The following is an 18,193-nucleotide window of genomic DNA, read 5'->3' as shown; positions in this document are numbered from 1 at the left end:
GGAAGCCCATCAATGCCTGGTGCCCTTCCATGTTCCATGCCTTTTAATGCAGTGTATAAATCCTGCAAAGACAATGGTTGCTCAAGCTCAACCTGAGCTTCTGCAGCCACCTTTGGGAGCCCATCAAAGAACTGCTGTGTCACTGTTTTGTCCTCTTTGTACTCACACTTGTAGAGCTCAGCATAGAACTCTACTGCCCTCTTTCTAATTTCACTAGGGCTAGTGAGCTCTTGTCCAACAGCTGATTTGAGACAATGAATAATTTTTCTTTGTCCATTCTTTTTCTCTAAACCAAAGAAAAATTTGGATGAGGCATCCATTTCAGATATTCCCTGAAACTTACTTCTCACCAGTGCCCCCTGTGCTCTGATACCCAGCAGGTCTGCCAATGCAGCTTTTCTCCTCTTGAGGGCCTTAGTATGGCCTCGATCTCCTGTGGTCTTAACCAACGTCATGAGTTCCACTATTTCAATCTCTAGGGCTTTCATTGATCCGGTGATATCCTTGGTGACATTCCTCGTGTATTGATTACAAAATTGTTGAATCTGGATTTTCCCTATATCCCACCATTGTTGAAGGGATACAAAACTGGCCTTTTGAGACCTCCACCTCTCCCAAAAAAAACTGAAACAGTTCCTGAAGTGAGCATCACTCAATAAAGTTATATTAAAATGCCAGGCTTTTGGGTTTTACATCGTTAATGAACACCACCTCTGTTATTAAACAATGATCAGAAAATCCCACTGGAGTTATCACACTTGATTTACAGACCTGAGATTGATGCTCAAAAACATAAAACCTATCTAACCTGGCCATAGAGATGATGTTCTCTCTCACATGCGCCCAGGTGTACTGCCTTGTTCCTCCATGTTGACTCCGCCAAATATCACACAGTTCATTTGTTACAATAAGGCGTTTTAAAAACGTCCTTGAGGCTATATGAGGTTCTTGGTGATTTCTATCTAAATCGCTAACTGTGCAGTTAAAATCCCCAGCAATAAACAAATAATCTTCTTTGTTACATTTCTCAATGGTATTTGATAATGTCTCTAAAAAACATACCCTCTCAACTGTCACCACTGGGGCATATACATTTATCAGACACATAGTGATGTTTTCATACCTTGCTCTAACTTTTAATAACCTCCCCTCAACTACCTCTTCAACCTCATATGACAACGGCAAAAACCCTTTTGAGAACAAGATAACCACACCCCCACTTTTTGAGTTTTTATGACTACACACCACTGTCCCCCCACTCCTGTTGCCACATAACTTCATTTTCCAAATTACTATGCGTTTCTTGTAGAAAAATTATGTCACTTCCCTTTCCCCTAATTAACTCATACACCATGGCTCTTTTTTTAACATCTCTTGCCCCATTTACGTTTAAAGAAGAGATCTTAAAACTGCTCATGGATTTAAAAAAAATACAGAGGAAGATACAGCCACCACATCTCTTTACAGAGTTAAAACTGCAACTGAACTCTTTCATTTTCTTTAGAATTTACATCACTATCACTCTCGTGACCACTTTCTTGAGTCTAGCAATTTCAGGGCTTTTCAAACTTCCCCCTGTAATTTTTGACATCAGAAACTTTGCTGATTCAATAAACAATTCACGTTCAGGGATAAAATCAGTTACATTGTAATCCTGCATATATTTCTTCCCTTTTGTCAACTTCAGAAATTGACGTATCCTCTCGATCCCATACCTCCCTTCCACCCCATTTATCTCACTATATTGTTGTGACGCGTCAGATGACTCACTCTCACTATCCTCCCCAGAAGAATACTCCACCATCTCTACAACTTGTTAATCTTCAACTGATTTATCACTCTCTACCTTTCTCTTAGAATTAGACCCTTCACCACCCCTTAAATTCTTCCTTTTACTCCTCGGTATTTTGAAAACATCCGCTTCCTTTTCCGTTATTTCAATCTCCTCTTGACTTCCAATTCCATTTTCCAGCACCACCTCAGCGACGGCAGTCGCAATCTCACCTACTGTTTCCCCTCCCTCTTTGTTCTGATCTACCACAATTGCCCCCGTATTCACACTGCCTTCCTCTCCTACTTTTCCAACCACATCTGCCCACCTTCTCTCTTCCCCTGCACCCGTAGTATTTTCATCCCTTCGCGGTGTTGCGTTAATTGCACCCGCACTAAAGCTACTACCAGGCTCAGCGCGCTCATTCTCGGGACAACTACGCACCAAATGCCCCTCTCTTCCACATCCAAAACATTTCATTGATTCAGTAGATGCATAGAAGACATAATCAAATCCATCAATCTTAAAGCTAAACGCTAAATTCAGTTCATCTCCTTCCTTTTTTTAAATCATATGCACTTGTCTCCTATGAGACACGACATGTTTCAACAACGGAGATTTGCATCCAAAAAGAACCTTCTTTATTGTAGATACAATTTGACCATGGCGAGATAACTCTCGCTCTAACACTTCATCTCTAACAAATGGTGGCACGTTAGAAAGCATAACTTTCTTCGCCGGATTCATAAGCGGAAATACCGGCCTAATACTGTGTCTCCCGCAACACAACACCTCTCTCAACTATCTTATTCACCTTTTCAATTGAATCTAAAAATATCACTACAGCGCTATTCATCCTTGAGGCTGATTTGATGCTATCATACCCAATGATAGCACCCACAGCCAAGCTACATTCTTCCACTGAACACCCAGCCGCAGCAGGAATCTTTACTCCATGCCTCCGACTAAGTTTTTCAAACTCTTCATTTCCGCGAGTGGCCATAGCAACCAGCCCCACCCGCTGGTTGTGCCCTCGCGAAAAACCAACCTCAAAGATCCCACCACCCCTATACGTGCTTAGTGATAGTTTAAACAAGATACCCTTCAAACAACTAAACTAATCAATATATATATATACATACCAAAACCCAATAGAGTGAAAAGAAATTCCATTCGCACTCACAATCACTCCTGCTTGACGACTCACTCCCAGCATGCACTCCCAGCATGCACTCCGACGAGAGAGAGAGAGAGAGAGAGAGAGAGAGAGAGAGAGAGAAAGATGTGTTACAGCAGGAGTAGGTAACTAGATTCAGCAGCGTAGGGAGGGAGGGGGCCAGAGGTTTGAGAGAGAGAGAGAGAGAGAGAGAGAGAGAGAGAGAGAGTGAGAGAGAGAGAGAGAGAGAGAGAGAGAGAGAGAGAAATATGTGTTACAGCAGGAGATTAGGTAACTAGATTCAGCAGCGATTAGCAGGAGGGAGGGGGCCAGAGGTTTGGAGAGAGGGAGGGGAGAGGTTTGGAGAGAGAGAGAGAGAGGTTTGGAGAGAGGGAGAGAGGGAGAGAGAGAGAGAGAAGAGGGGGGTGGAGAGAGGAGGAAGGGAGGGAGAGAGAGACAGAGGGAGGAGAGAGAGAGAGAGAGAGAGAGAGAGAGAGAGAGAGAGAGAGAGAGAGAGAGAAAGATGTGTTACAGCAGGAGTAGGTAACTAGATTCAGCAGCGTAGGGAGGGAGGGGCCAGAGGTTTGGAGAGATGAGAGAGGGGGTGAGAGAGAGAGAGGGGGAGAGAGAGAGTGAGTGAGAGAGAGAGAGAGTGAGAGAGTGAGAAAGATGTGTTACAGCAGGAGTAGGTAACTAGATTCAGCAGCGTAGGGAGGAGGGGGCCAGAGGTTTGGAGAGAGAGAGAGAGAGAGAGAGAGAGAGAGTGAGGGAGGGAGGGAGAGAGAGAGAGAGAGTGAGAGAGAGAGAGAGAGAGAGAGAGAGAGAGAGAGAGAGAGAGAGAGAAAGATGTGTTACAGCAGGAGTAGGTAACTAGATTCAGCAGCGTAGGGAGGGAGGGGGCCAGAGGTTTGGAGAGAGGAGAGAGAGAGAGAGAGAGGGAGGTGGGGCCAGCGTAGGGAGGGAGGGGGCCAGAGGTTTGGAGAGAGAGAGAGAGGGGGAGAGAGAGAGGAGAGAGAGAGAGAGAGAGTGTGAGTTACAGCAGGAGTAGGTAACTAGATTCAGCAGCGTAGGGAGGGAGGGGGCCAGAGGTTTGGAGAGAGTGAGTGAGAGAGAGAGAGAGAGAGTGAGAGAGAGAGAGAGTGAGAGAGAGAGAGAGAGAGAGAGAGAGAGAGAGAGAGAGAGAGAGAGAGAGAGAGAGAGAGAGAGAGAGAGAAAGATGTGTTACAGCAGGAGTAGGTAACTAGATTCAGCAGCGTAGGGAGTGAGGGGGCCAGAGGTTTGGAGAGAGAGAGAGAGAGAGAGGAGTGAGTGAGTGAGAGAGAGAGAGAGAGGAGAGGAGAGAGAGAGGGATGTGTTACAGGAGGGGAGGGAGGGGAGAGAGGTTTGAGAGAGAGAGAGAGAGAGAGAGAGAGAGAGAGAGAGAGAGAGAGAGAGAGAGAGAAAGATGTGTTACAGCAGGAGTAGGTAACTAGATTCAGCAGCATAGGGAGGGAGGGGGCCAGAGGTTTGGAGAGAGGGAGAGAGAGAGAGAGAGAGAGAGAGAGAGAGAGAGAGAGAGAGAGAGAGAGAGAGAGAGAGAGAGAGAGAGAGAGAGAGAGAGAGAGAAAGATGTGTTACAGCAGGAGTAGGTAACTAGATTCAGCAGCGTAGGGAGGGAGGGGGCCAGAGGTTTGGAGAGGGAGAGAGAGAGAGCAGGGAGAGAGAGAGAGGTGGGGGGGTGGAGGGAGGGAGGGAGGGAGGGAGAGAAATATGTGTTACAGCAGGAGTAGGTAACTAGATTCAGCAGCATAGGGAGGGAGGGGGCCAGAGGTTTGGAGAGAGGGAAGAGGAAGTGAGAAAGAGAGCATAGAGGCAATAGAACCCTGTGTGGTTTGTATTAGATAATAGCAGGATTTTTCTCCAAACATCGGTCCAATATCCATACCTAGTCTCCAAGACATTGTCTTTTTCATATTCTTCATTTTGGATTTGAATTCACACAGTTTAGTAGAACAAGTCACAGTAGGCCCATATCCTTTCACTACAAAGTCATGTCAGCTTATAGTGATGTCATCATAGGCCTATGGGTTCAGGGGGGTGACAACTAGGTCATGGTATGACGTAACATCTTCCTCTCACAACTTAACAAGTTGTATAATGTAGTGATAGAACATCCTTCCAGCCTCACAGAGCACATGTAGAATGCTGTAGAACACTGCACTGTTCCCCTAGGACTTTCTTCAGCAGCGGTGGCAAAGGTAGTGGGTGTGTGGGGGAGATAGTGTTTTGTAGAACTGTGAGAATGTCACTTCTGGTGCCTTTTTAAAAGGACATTCTACTCCAAAATGCATAAAAATGTGATGTTGACACCATCTGAAATATAACTGATGCATGTCACAGCACCTTAGGGAGAATGTTTAAAGGAAGTTGAATGTAGTTTTCCGAGCTATTGCTAACTAGCGTTAGCATAACAACTGGACATCTATGGGAACAGCTATAATGCTAGCTGTTCCCATACACTTCCTGTCATTGGGCTAATGCTAGTTGACATACAGATACATAAAAAGGATATCCAAGAGTTGATCTGACTCTGGGTAAGTAGAAAACAGGCTTAATTGATAACATCTCGCACTATTCCTTTAAAAGCTTGTCTCGGTAGAAATATTCGTTGTGCACAACATATTAGTTTTCATTACTGTTAGTGAGTATTTTATCCTTAGCCAAGTAAATCCATCCATCTGACAGGTGTGGCATATCAAGAAGCTAATTAAATAGCATGATCATTACACAGGTGCCTTGTACTGGGGACAATAAAAGGCCACTCTAAAATGTCTTGTTTTGTCGAACAACAATGCCGCCGATGAGGGAGCTTGCAATTGGCATGCTGACTGCAGGAATGTCCACCAGAGCTGTTAAATGCTAACTTCTTTACCATAAGCTGCCTCCCATGTCGTTTTAGAGAATTTAGCAGTACGTCGAACCAGCCTCAAAACTACAGACCACGTATATGGCGTCGTGTGAACAGAGTGCCCCATGGTGGTTGTGGGGTTATGGTATGAATCAAATCAAATCAAATTTAATTTGTCACATACACATGGTTAGCAGATGTTAATGCGAGTGTAGCGAAATGCTTGTGCTTCTAGTTCCGACAATGCAGTAATAACGAACAAGTAATCTAACTAACAATTCCAAAAAACGACTGTCTTATACACAGTGTAAGGGGATAAAGAATATGTACATAAGGATATATGAATGAGTGATGGTACAGAGCAGCATAGGCAAGATACAGTAGCTGATATCGAGTACAGTATATACATATGAGATGAGTATGTAAACAAAGTGGCATAGTTAAAGTGGCTAGTGATACATGTATTACATAAGGATGCAGTCGATGATATAGAGTACAGTATCTACATATGCATATGAGATGAATAATGTAGGGTAAGTAACATTATATAAGGTAGCATTGTTTAAAGTGGCTAGTGATATATTTACATCATTTCCCATCAATTCCCATTATTAAAGTGGCTGGAGTAGAGTCAGTGTCATTGACAGTGTGTTGGCAGTAGCCACTCAATGTTAGTGGTGGCTGTTTAACAGTCTGATGGCCTTGAGATAGAAGCTGTTTTTCAGTCTCTCGGTCCCAGCTTTGATGCACCTGTACTGACCTCACCTTCTGGATGACAGCGGGGTGAACAGGCAGTGGCTCGGGTGGTTGATGTCCTTGATGATCTTTATGGCCTTCCTGTAGCATCGGGTGGTGTAGGTGTCCTGGAGGGCAGGTAGTTTGCCCCCGGTGATGCGTTGTGCAGACCTCACTACCCTCTGGAGAGCCTTACGGTTGAGGGCGGTGCAGTTGCCATACCAGGCGGTGATACAGCCCGCCAGGATGCTCTCGATTGTGCATCTGTAGAAGTTTGTGAGTGCTTTTGGTGACAAGCCAAATTTCTTCAGCCTCCTGAGGTTGAAGAGGCGCTGCTGCGCCTTCCTCACGATGCTGTCTGTGTGAGTGGACCAATTCAGTTTGTCTGTGATGTGTATGCCGAGGAACTTAAAACTTGCTACCCTCTCCACTACTGTTCCATCGATGTGGATGGGGGGTGTTCCCTCTGCTGTTTCCTGAAGTCCACAATCATCTCCTTAGTTTTGTTGACGTTGAGTGTGAGGTTATTTTCCTGACACCACACTCCGAGGGCCCTCACCTCCTCCCTGTAGGCCGTCTCGTCGTTGTTGGTAATCAAGCCTACCACTGTTGTGTCGTCCGCAAACTTGATGATTGAGTTGGAGGCGTGCGTGGCCACGCAGTCGTGGGTGAACAGGGAGTACAGGAGAGGGCTCAGAACGCACCCTTGTGGGGCCCCAGTGTTGAGGATCAGCGGGGAGGAGATGTTGTTGCCTACCCTCACCACCTGGGGGCGGCCCGTCAGGAAGTCCAGTACCCAGTTGCACAGGGCGGGGTCGAGACCCAGGGTCTCGAGCTTGATGACGAGCTTGGAGGGTACTATGGTGTTGAATGCCGAGCTGTAGTCGATGAACAGCATTCTCACATAGGTATTCCTCTTGTCCAGATGGGTTAGGGCAGTGTGCAGTGTGGTTGAGATTGCATCGTCTGTGGACCTATTTGGGCGGTAAGCAAATTGGAGTGGGTCTAGGGTGTCAGGTAGGGTGGAGGTGATATGGTCCTTGAATAGTCTCTCAAAGCACTTCATGATGACGGATGTGAGTGCTACGGGGCGGTAGTCGTTTAGCTCAGTTACCTTAGCTTTCTTGGGAACAGGAAGACTTTGTCTTAGCTAGGTCTTTTTATTTTGTCTAAATTTGCACTAAGAATGGCATAATCAAGTTACTTGAAGCATGTGGGAACAGCAGACTGGAACAGCAGAGTTTCTTGAAGCATGTGGGAACAGCAGACTGGTATAGGGATTGATTGAATATGTCCGTAAACACACCGGCCAGCTGGTCTGCGCATGCTCTGAGGGCGCGGCTGGGGATGCCGTCTGGGCCTGCAGCCTTGCGAGGGTTAACACGTTTAAATGTCTTACTCACTTCGGCTGCAGTGAAGGAGAGACCGCATGTTTTCGTTGCAGGCCGTGTCAGTGGCACTGTATTGTCCTCAAAGCGGGCAAAAAGTTATTTAGTCTGCCTGGGAGCAAGACATCCTGGTCCGTGACTGGGCTGGGTTTCTTCCTGTAGTCCGTGATTGACTGTAGACCCTGCCACATGCCTCTTGTGTCTGAGCCGTTGAATTGAGATTCTACTTTGTCTCTGTACTGGCGCTTAGCTTGTTTGATAGCCTTGCGGAGGGAATAGCTGCACTGTTTGTATTCAGTCATGTTACCAGACACCTTGCCCTGATTAAAAGCAGTGGTTCGCGCTTTCAGTTTCACGCGAATGCTGCCATCAATCCATGGTTTCTGGTTAGGGAATGTTTTAATCGTTGCTATGGGAACGACATCTTCAACGCACGTTCTAATGAACTCGCACACCGAATCAGCGTATTCGTCAATGTTGTTGTCTGACGCAATACGAAACATCTCCCAGTCCACGTAATGGAAGCAGTCTTGGAGTGTGGAATCAGCTTGGTCGGACCAGCGTTGGACAGACCTCAGCGCGGGAGCTTCTTGTTTTAGTTTCTGTCTGTAGGCAGGGATCAACAAAATGGAGTCGTGGTCAGCTTTTCCGAAAGGGGGGCGGGGCAGGGCCTTATATGCGTCGCGGAAGTTAGAGTAACAATGATCCAGGGTCTTTCCACCCCTGGTTGCGCAATCGATATGCTGATAAAATTTAGGGAGTCTTGTTTTCAGATTAGCCTTGTTAAAATCCCCAGCTACAATGAATGCAGCCTCCGGATAAATCGTTTCCAGTTTGCAGAGAGTTAAATAAAGTTCGTTCAGAGCCATCGATGTTTCTGCTTGGGGGATATATACGGCTGTGATTATAATCGAAGAGAATTCTCTTGGTAGATAATGCGGTCTACATTTGATTGTGAGGAATTCTAAATCAGGTGAACAGAAGGATTTGAGTTTCTGTATGTTTCATCACACCATTCACATCACACCATGTCACGTCTTACCAGAAAGCATGCGCCGGAAACCCGCTGGCTGCAAGTCCAGTTAGCCAGAAGCAGAGAACGTTACAGTCTCTGATGTCCCTCTGGAATGCTACCCTTGCTCGGATTTCATCAACCTTGTTGTCAAGAGACATTGGCAATGAAATGCTAGGGAGTGGTGCCCGTCTCCGGAGTCTGACCAGAAGACCGCTTCGTTTCCCTCTTTTTCTGAGCATGTAATCCACTCCGTTGTCCTGGTTGTTTTACTGATGGTGAGTTGACGCTGATCTTATATTCAGTAGTTCTTCTCGGCTGTATGTAATGAAACCTAAGATGACCTGGGGTACTAGTGTAAGAAATGCACTAGGAACGCGAAGCGAGGCGGCCAAGTATGAGCAGGCATAAGCTATGGACAATGAACATGTCTGCATTTTATCGACAGCAATTTGAATGCACAAAAATACCGCGACGAGATCCAGAGGCCCATTTTATTTTTACCAACAGATCTGTATTTCCAGTCAGGTTAAATCCATAGATTAGGGCCTAATGAACTTGTTTCAATTGACTGATTTCCTCATATGAACTGTAACTCAGGAGAATGAATTCAATTGTTGCATGTTGCATTTATATTTTTGTACAGTATACTGTACATCATTGTTATCAATGCTAAATTAATATAGGGGAACATTGACACAACAACGGCTTTGCTGTTAGAATGTCCATTGAAAATGCTCTTGGTTTTCTGTCCTAATTCTCCCCTCCCTCCACTACCATCTATGAGCGGACCGTCACAGCAGCTGAGTGTTATTGTATTGTACGGCTCAACCAGCTGCACAGGCATTCAAGTTGTCACAGTAACATCGTAGCTAACTACCTGGATACCAGTGAGAATCCCTCCACCAAATACACCTCTGACAAACCTAATGGTGAATACAGCTTGATATCCCTCCACCAAATACACCTCTGACAAACCTAATGGTGAATACAGCTTGATATCCCTCCACCAAATACACCTCTGACAAACCTAATGGTGAATACAGCTTGATATCCCTCCACCAAATACACCTCTGACAAACCTAATGGCGAATACAGCTTGATATCCCTCCACCAAATACACCTCTGACAAACCTAATGGTGAATACAGCTTGATATCCCTCCACAAAATACACCTCTGACAAACCTAATGGTGAATACTGCTTGATATCCCTCCACCAAATACACCTCTGACAAACCTAATGGTGAATACAGCTTGATATCCCTCCACCAAATACACCTCTGACAAACCTAATGGTGAATACAGCTTGATATCCCTCCACCAAATACACCTCTGACAAACCTAATGGTGAATACAGCTTGATATCCCTCCACCAAATACACCTCTGACAAACCTAATGGTGAATACAGCTTGATATCCCTCCACCAAATACACCTCTGACAAACCTAATGGTGAATACAGCTTGATATCCCTCTGCCAACATACACATATCAGCCCCTAATGGTATTAACAAAGTGAAGAATAGGCCTTTAATCATCTCATGATTTAACCACACTTGACAAGATCTCATGAAATGGAGTCATTATGATCTAATCCTCTCTTATATATCATTGGAGGGCTTGTAAAAAGTCTAGACTGACTGCATAGCTTAAAGGCCTAGTGCAGTCAAACATGTGCTTTTCCTGTTTTATATGTACAGTGTTTCCATGCTATGCGGTTGGAACGATACTGTGAAAGTGTGAAAATGATGACAATGCTCTTTTAGTGTGGGAGCTGTTTGAAAAAAAACACCTGAAATTTCAAGTCTGTTTTTAAGATATGTAACTTTCAAAATACCGAAATCTGATGCAGATATGTAACTGCAAAATGCACCCTACAGGGATCATTTCAGTCATTTGAAAGTTACATATCTTGACAACTTGAGTGCTGACAACCAAAACGTTTTGGAATTATGTCAACAATGGACCAATGAATCAAATACCACAAGATAGTTCTTGGGTGGAGTTTTCCTTTAATTCCTTTAACAGCTAGTTTTCCATTTTTCCCTCCTCACTCAGACCAATCCCAAATCTTTGCTTTAGATATTGCTGTTGCTAAGAATCCTTTTTTTATTGATTTTTTATTTAAAACAATCACAGTAAGTAACTTAATTGTTACCCAGAAATGATTTAATATTGAGATAAAAATGGCTGCATTGGGCCTTTAATGATGGGTGTACTGTACACTCATCCAACATGGCATTTTGAATGTTTTTAAGTTGTCATATTTGGTTAAGTTTTCAATTCTATTTGATAGTTACTTCCAAATGCATTCCTGTGGATTTGAAGAGCCATAAAATATGAGTAATAAATGTATGCCATTAGGATTTCTGCACTGTTGGCAATGTGGTGCAGTTGTCCACTGTAGAATCCACTCCTCCTTTATTTAGACAGGAAGTCCCATTAAGACCAGGGTCTCTTTTCCAAGAAGCCCTGCAGATTTACCACACACATAGCTGAGATGCACTTTCCTTGTTCTTCACTGACCTCTGATCAGTTTGAGGGTGGCAGGGCTGAGGCTGACACTAGTAGGCAGTGTGTTCCACACTGGTTAGAGGTCAGTGAGGAGGACATTTGTTACCCACTGACACGACCGAGCTGCTCCACGCTGAGTGAGACCTCTACAGAGATCCTTCCACTGTGACAGAGATGCATCCACGTTTACCAGGATGAAGAAAAAACTACAAATGAAGGCAACTCATTGATGGATTCAATCCTTCTACTAACAATAAGAAATAGTTTCCCTCAAAGCCTTAATGACACCACACCATAAATAGCAGCCTCCAGCGGGAGCTGGAGAACAGCACACTATGTTGTTGTTTTTTCAAGTCAAGCAGCCAGGTCTTCCTCGAATAGTGGTCAAAGGTATATGCATGGATGATTGCATAGCTTTATTGGTTCTATGTGTTATGGCCCTTCGTTGTGTGGCAGGTCTGGATCATTTCTGTCACCTTAAACCCACCATGAACCCATTGACGTTAACCTGCCCCGCCCCCCCCTGCTGTTATCCCTCCCTGCTACCTCATCACCTCAGCAATCATCTTCAGCCTCTTCCTCTTCTCTCCCTCCATCCTACCCTACTCCCAGCATCACTCTAACCCAGTGGAATGAGCCCATCTATCAGGGAGAGAGTGCAGGGCCCATTCCCATAGTATTCTCATTTGCCTTGCTGTGAACTTGGAAGCACAACTCGGCTGCCTCTCTCTGTGATGAATATGATGGCTTGGAGGTGGTGGGTGATGGGGGAGTGGAGGGTCGGCGCTAAACAGCTTTTACTTTCATCTGTACAATGACCTATTCATCTTCTGGGGGGTGGGAGCTGTAAGGGTTACAATCATGTTGTTTTTCTTGAAACAACCATTTAGTCTGTCTGTCAAAGAGAATTTTTCTCACCATAGCTTACTTGGCTAGATAAGGGTTATGTAAGTAAATATATGAGGAAAAACAAGAAAGCATATTTTACACCGCATTATAAACTGGGTGGTTCCAGCATAGAATGCTGATTGGCTGAAAGCTGTGGTATATAAGACTGTATACTATCGGTAACCAGTTTATAATAGCAATAAGGCACCTCGGGGGTTTGTGATATATGGCCAATATACCACGGCTAATGGCTTTATCCAGGCACTCCTCGTTGCATCGTGCGTAAGAACAGCCCTTATCCGTGGTATACTGGCCATATACCACACCCCCGCCTGCCTTACTGCTTAAATGTACCACTTTCATGTCGATGGCTTCCACAATATTACTACACAACATGTCAGTTGTCATGGGCGTCAGTCACAATCCACCGTCTTATGTCTCTCAGCTACAGAGGTGGCTGAGAAGGAGGTGGAAGAGGTGGTGCCGCTAACAGGAGTGGATGATGAGGAGCAACGCATCGCTGATATGGGTCGACCCACGCTTGGGGATCACGTCAAACTTGAAATCATCATCGAGGAATCCTATGAGTTTAAGGTGTGTGCTCGTGTGTTTACACATATTCTATTTCCTTTCTCTCACGTAATGCACTCCTCAGAGACTCCTCAGATAGACATACACGCATATGTAGTAATCATGGAGTGATATAACTGTGTATGTGCATGCTCTCCTCTTTCACTCACACTCACTCTTCAGACAAACACAGATGTGATTATCATGAATATTAAGGTCTGTGTGTGTGTGTGTGTGTGTGTGTGTGTGTGTGTGTGTGTGTGTGTGTGTGTGTGTGTGTGTGTGTGTGTGTGTGTGTGTGTGTGTGTGTGTGTGTGTGTGTGTGTGTGTGTGTGTGTGTGTGTGTGTGTGTGTGTGTGTGTGTCCGCACACGCAAATGCTTTTTTCTCCCACACACACTCTTCAGACTGATGGGTGGATGCTTGTGAGCACTTGACGGATCGTCTCCTGTTCTTACTGGAGTGGCTCTCACTGTGAGGTTGGGTGGGAGGCTATGGGAGGGAGGGGGCCTATGGATCCTATAGCTGGCTGAAGGACTCTGTATCCTGGGGGGGCTGGAGAGTTTAATTGTGTCTAACCTCAGAGTCATAGCGAGTGGCTGCTTCAAAAGAGCTTCAACTTTCAGACGGTAGTCTGCAACTTTTCCGCTTTAAGATTAACGTCAACCAAGACCCAGAATCCCTTGCCTGGGGCTAATAGATAGGACTGAGGAAGTAGGTGATTTGCCGACAGTAGATTTCTCTCTCTTCCTCTTCTTTGCACAACTTCAATCCAACACACCTTGCTAGAAATTGGACAGTAGATGAAGCTGTCTGTCTATTTCTCCAAATATCAATGTTATATCTGAGACCTTAGCAGAGCTGGAGAGAATAGTGTAGTTGTCCATTCCTGTATAAACCTGAGTTTAAACCATCCCACCATTTACAGTCCATTCCTGAACTTTACCTTTTACAAGGCTTCAAACATAAAGATATAAAACTGTATTTTTTTGAAGAAAACAACAATGGGACACAATCCGACATTTATTGGATATTTCAAACTTTTTAACAAATCAAAAACTGAAAAAGCAAAATTATTCAGCCCCTTTTACTTTCAGTGCAGCAAACTCTCTCCAGAAGTTCAGTGAGGATTCTGAATGATCCAATGTTGACCTAAATGACTAATGATGATTCAATCCACCTGTGTGTAATCAAGTCTCCGTATAAATGCACCTGCACTGTGATAGTCTCAGAGGTCCGTTAGCGCAGAGAGCATCATGAAGAACAAGGAACACACCAGGCAGGTCCGAGATACTGCTGTGAAGAAGTTTAAAGCCGGATTTGGATACAAAAAGATTTAAACATCCCAAGGAGCACTGTGCAAGCGATAATATTGAAATGGAAGGAGTATCAGACCACTGCAAATCTACCAAGACCTGGCCGTCCCTCTAAACTTTCAGCTCATACATTGAGAAGACTGATCAGAGATGCAGCCAAGAGGCCCATGATCACTCTGGATGAACTGCAGAGATCTACAGCTGAGGTGGGAGACTCTGTCCATAGGACAACAATCAGTCGTATATTGCACAAATCTGGCCTTTATGGAAGAGTGGCAAGAAGAAAGCCATTTCTTAAAGATATCCATAAAAAGTGTTGTTTAAAGTTTGCCACAAGCCACCTGGGAGACACACCAAACATGTGGAAGAAGGTGCTCTGGTCAGATGAAACCAAAATTGAACTTTTTGGCAACAATGCAAAACGTTATGTTTGGCTTAAAAGCAACACAGCTCATCATCCTGAACACACCATCCCCACTGTCAAACATGGTGGTGGCAGCATCATGGTTTGGGCCTGCTTTTTTTCAGTAGGGACAGGGAAGATGGTTAAAATTGATGGGAAGATGGATGGAGCCAAATACAGGACCATTCTGGAAGAAAACCTGATGGAGTCTGCAAAAGACCTGAGACTGGGACGGAGATTTGTCTTCCAACAAGACAATGATCCAAAACATAAAGCAAAATATACAATGGAATGGTTCAAAAATAAACATATCCAGGTGTTAGAATGGCCAAGTCAAAGTCCAGACCTGAATCCAATCGAGAATCTGTGGAAAGAACTGAAAACTGCTGTTCACAAATGCTCTCCATCCAACCTCACTGAGCTCGAACTGTTTTGCAAGGAGGAATGGGAAAAAAATTCAGTCTCTCGATGTGCAAAAATGATAGAGACATACCCCAAGCGACTTACAGCTGTAATCGCAGCAAAAGGTGGCACTACAAAGTATTAACTTAAAGGGGCTGAATAATTTTGCACGCCCAATTTTTCAGTTTTTGATTTGTTCAAAAAGTTTGAAATATCCAATAAATGTCGTTCCAGTTCATGATAGTGTCCCACTTGTTGATGATTCTTCACAAAAAAATACAGTTTTATATCTTTATGTTTGAAGCCTGAAATGTGGCAAAAGGTCGCAAAGTTCAAGGGGGCCGAATACTTTCGCAAGGCACTGTACATTCCAAAGCTAAAGTCAACTCAATTACCATTGTAGTTTCCTTCCAGAGAAGGGAATATCGGATTTTCCTTCCGATGGTGAGGGAAGACAGAAGGGGATGGACAGAGGAGAAGGAGGGTACTCTCCAGCTGTCATCCCAGGAGTGGAGGAAGGGTGGTGGAAGGGATGGATCGAGCAGGAGTTGTTTCCTTCTTTAGGGAGAGAAATCCATTTTTTCCTGTTTTGGAATCTATACAGGCTCTGATGAGGATTGATTTCCTGAGTGTACTCTAGGAGCACCTGCACCTGTCCTCTGGGAAGCAGCCTTTATCAAAGAGAGGATTGCAGCTAAAGGCCCAGTAACAGACCTAACCTCCGCTCTCTATACTTCTGGCCTATGTTATTATCATAGTATGTGGACAGCATCGTCAACTAGCTCCCGAGGACTGGCTCTTGGCTACTATAGCAGTTGCATTACATGGCCGAGGCAGTACTTACAACACCCAAGCTCTCTACCCAACCTTTACCCTCATTGTTTATTCTAAATACATGCTTACTACAGACAAGTACATATGTTTTAAAGACAGAAATAGTCATGTGTCCTATATGAATTTGTGGACTAGATGCCCTTGCTTTCCTATATGCATTTCCCCAATATGTTCTTCCTGAACTCCATGTGTTTGGTGTTCCCTGTGCAGAACACTGTGGACAAGCTGATTAAGAAGACTAATCTGGCCCTGCTGGTGGGGACTAACAGCTGGAGAGACCAGTTCATCGAGGCCATCACTGTCAGCGCCGGTGAGTTGAATGCTTTGACCGCCGCGCGAGTATGTGTGCGTGCTGTAGCAAGATCAAGGGTGTGGGGTTTCCACGTCACCAAGTTCAATAACAAAACAGGCACCAGTAGCACAAAAAGAATGCAAAGGGGATGCAAAGTTTATTTGGGATTTTCGTACACAGGGAAAGAAGAAGGAGGAATCCACCAATCACCTCAGTCCACAAGCCGTTCTCTTTGTCCGTTCCGTTATCCAGGGGTAATCCTCACACTCGGGTCCTCAGCCAATCCGGTCCGGTACACAAGGGTGTTAGTCCAACAGTCCAGGTCACAACATGTAATCTCACAGATAGTAATCTCACAGATAGTAATCTCACAGATAGTAATCTCTCTTCTCCCACTCTTCATAATGCTCTTGGTTCTCTCCTACTCTGCCTTGCTGTGCAGGCTGCTTCCCCCTTTTATCCCCAAACACCCCCTGGCTTAACGAGTTACAGTCTTGCCTCGGGCAGGAAGTCCATATAAGGCCCGGGGGTGGGGCCAATGGACTGCCAGATTTCTCCCCTCAATCACCACTCCCCTCACCTCTCCCTGCCGGCTGCCACAGTGCGTGCGTGTGTACAATCCTTTCTTACAACGGACGAGCATGCTGCAGCATCTCCTCAGAAGATAGATTTTCAATGTAAACACCAACTGGTGGAAATCTGGAGCACTGCAGTCCCACTCCAAGGCTTCCCAAGGCCTCTGTTGATTAGAGATGCCATCTTGTCAGAGCATAGCATTGTTGCCTTATTACCTTATGTGTGCTTGTCAGTGTCTACGTGTGTACAGTTTGATTTCTAAAGAGGACATGGCAACTAGCCTTGAAAACTCTGTGAGTGTGTGGCCACTGAAGCACTTTGGATTTTCGTCGAGGTGTGAATGTGTTTTTTTTTTTTTGTATTTTTTGTATCTGTGTGTGTGTATGAGTGTGTTGAAAGTTACAGCATGTGTATCACTGTGTGTGTGTGTGTTTGTGCGCTAGTTATCTACTGTGTCGTCAATTGTTCCCGCTCTGGCTCAATTAATGACAAGCCCTGTCCCTGCCCTCTTATCTGGGATTAGACTGTGTTGACGTTTTGACAGCGGGAGTGTGTTTGCTTGTGTGCGTGCTTTGGTGTGTGTGTGTTTGTGTGCGTGCGTTGGTGTGTGTGTGTGTGCCTCCTGGATCGACTAGACACTAACCCGTCACACACCCCAGGTATTTAAGCTCCTTTTGTTGCCTCTCTCTCTGTCTGTCTCTCTGTCTAGCTCTTTCTCTATCTCTGCCTCTGGACTTGCTGCTGTGTTTAAAATGCACATACAGTCATGAAATATTGATCTTCCCTTACCTCCCCTCTCTCTTTATCTTTCTTTCTTTTTTTCTTTCTTTCACCCTGCAGCCCCTCTGATTATATTTGCTCTGAAGCCAGTAGAGAGGGAGAGTGTGTCAGGCAGCGTAGCATTTGCAGCGCTAGCCTCCTCACAAGTTAGTTTAAGAGAAATCATTGGCTTCCCACCGTGACTTGGTCCAGGGTGTTGACGGAGATTGGGTGTGAAATTCTCGCTAGTGGGTGGGTTGGTGGCTTCTCCAAACCTGTGGGACAGCAATGCTGTGTGGAATCCCACATTTAAAAAATACTGTTTACTACAGAATACTACAGTACTTAATATATAATTTTGAACTGTAGAATACTATACTACATACTGTAGTATACCTCGATCATGAGTAGTACGTACTATAGGATGTTGTAGTATACTGTGGAATACTACAGTAAATAATAGAGTATACTACAGACAGCAAAAACACTACAGTAAATAATACAGTAATGTCTGCAAAAACATTCAGTGAATGTCATAGTATTTAACCATCATATACAGTGCCTTGCGAAAGTATTCGGCCCCCTTGAACTTTGCGACCTTTTGCCACATTTCAGGCTTAAAACATTAAGATATAAAACTGTATTTTTTTGTGAAGAATCAACAACAAGTGGGACACAATCATGAAGTGGA

The 18,193-nt window shown here is 44.7% G+C and overlaps 1 protein-coding gene across 2 annotated transcripts in view; it reads left to right on the top strand.

Moving 5' to 3' along the window:
- Positions 1-18,193, top strand: part of LOC112255898 (sodium/calcium exchanger 1) — a 192,737-nt gene that overhangs the window by 151,523 nt on the left and 23,021 nt on the right. For both annotated transcript variants that reach the window (XM_024428746.2, XM_024428738.2), the window contains exons 4-5: positions 12,797-12,945; positions 16,086-16,185. In XM_024428746.2, the coding sequence (XP_024284514.1) occupies positions 12,797-12,945; positions 16,086-16,185 (249 nt within the window). The remainder of the gene's footprint in view (positions 1-12,796; positions 12,946-16,085; positions 16,186-18,193) is intronic.

This window comes from Oncorhynchus tshawytscha, linkage group LG01 (genome assembly GCF_018296145.1).
Source record: "Oncorhynchus tshawytscha isolate Ot180627B linkage group LG01, Otsh_v2.0, whole genome shotgun sequence".
Classification (NCBI taxonomy): Eukaryota; Metazoa; Chordata; class Actinopteri; order Salmoniformes; family Salmonidae; genus Oncorhynchus; species Oncorhynchus tshawytscha.
This window is presented reverse-complemented; position numbering and strand designations above follow the sequence as displayed.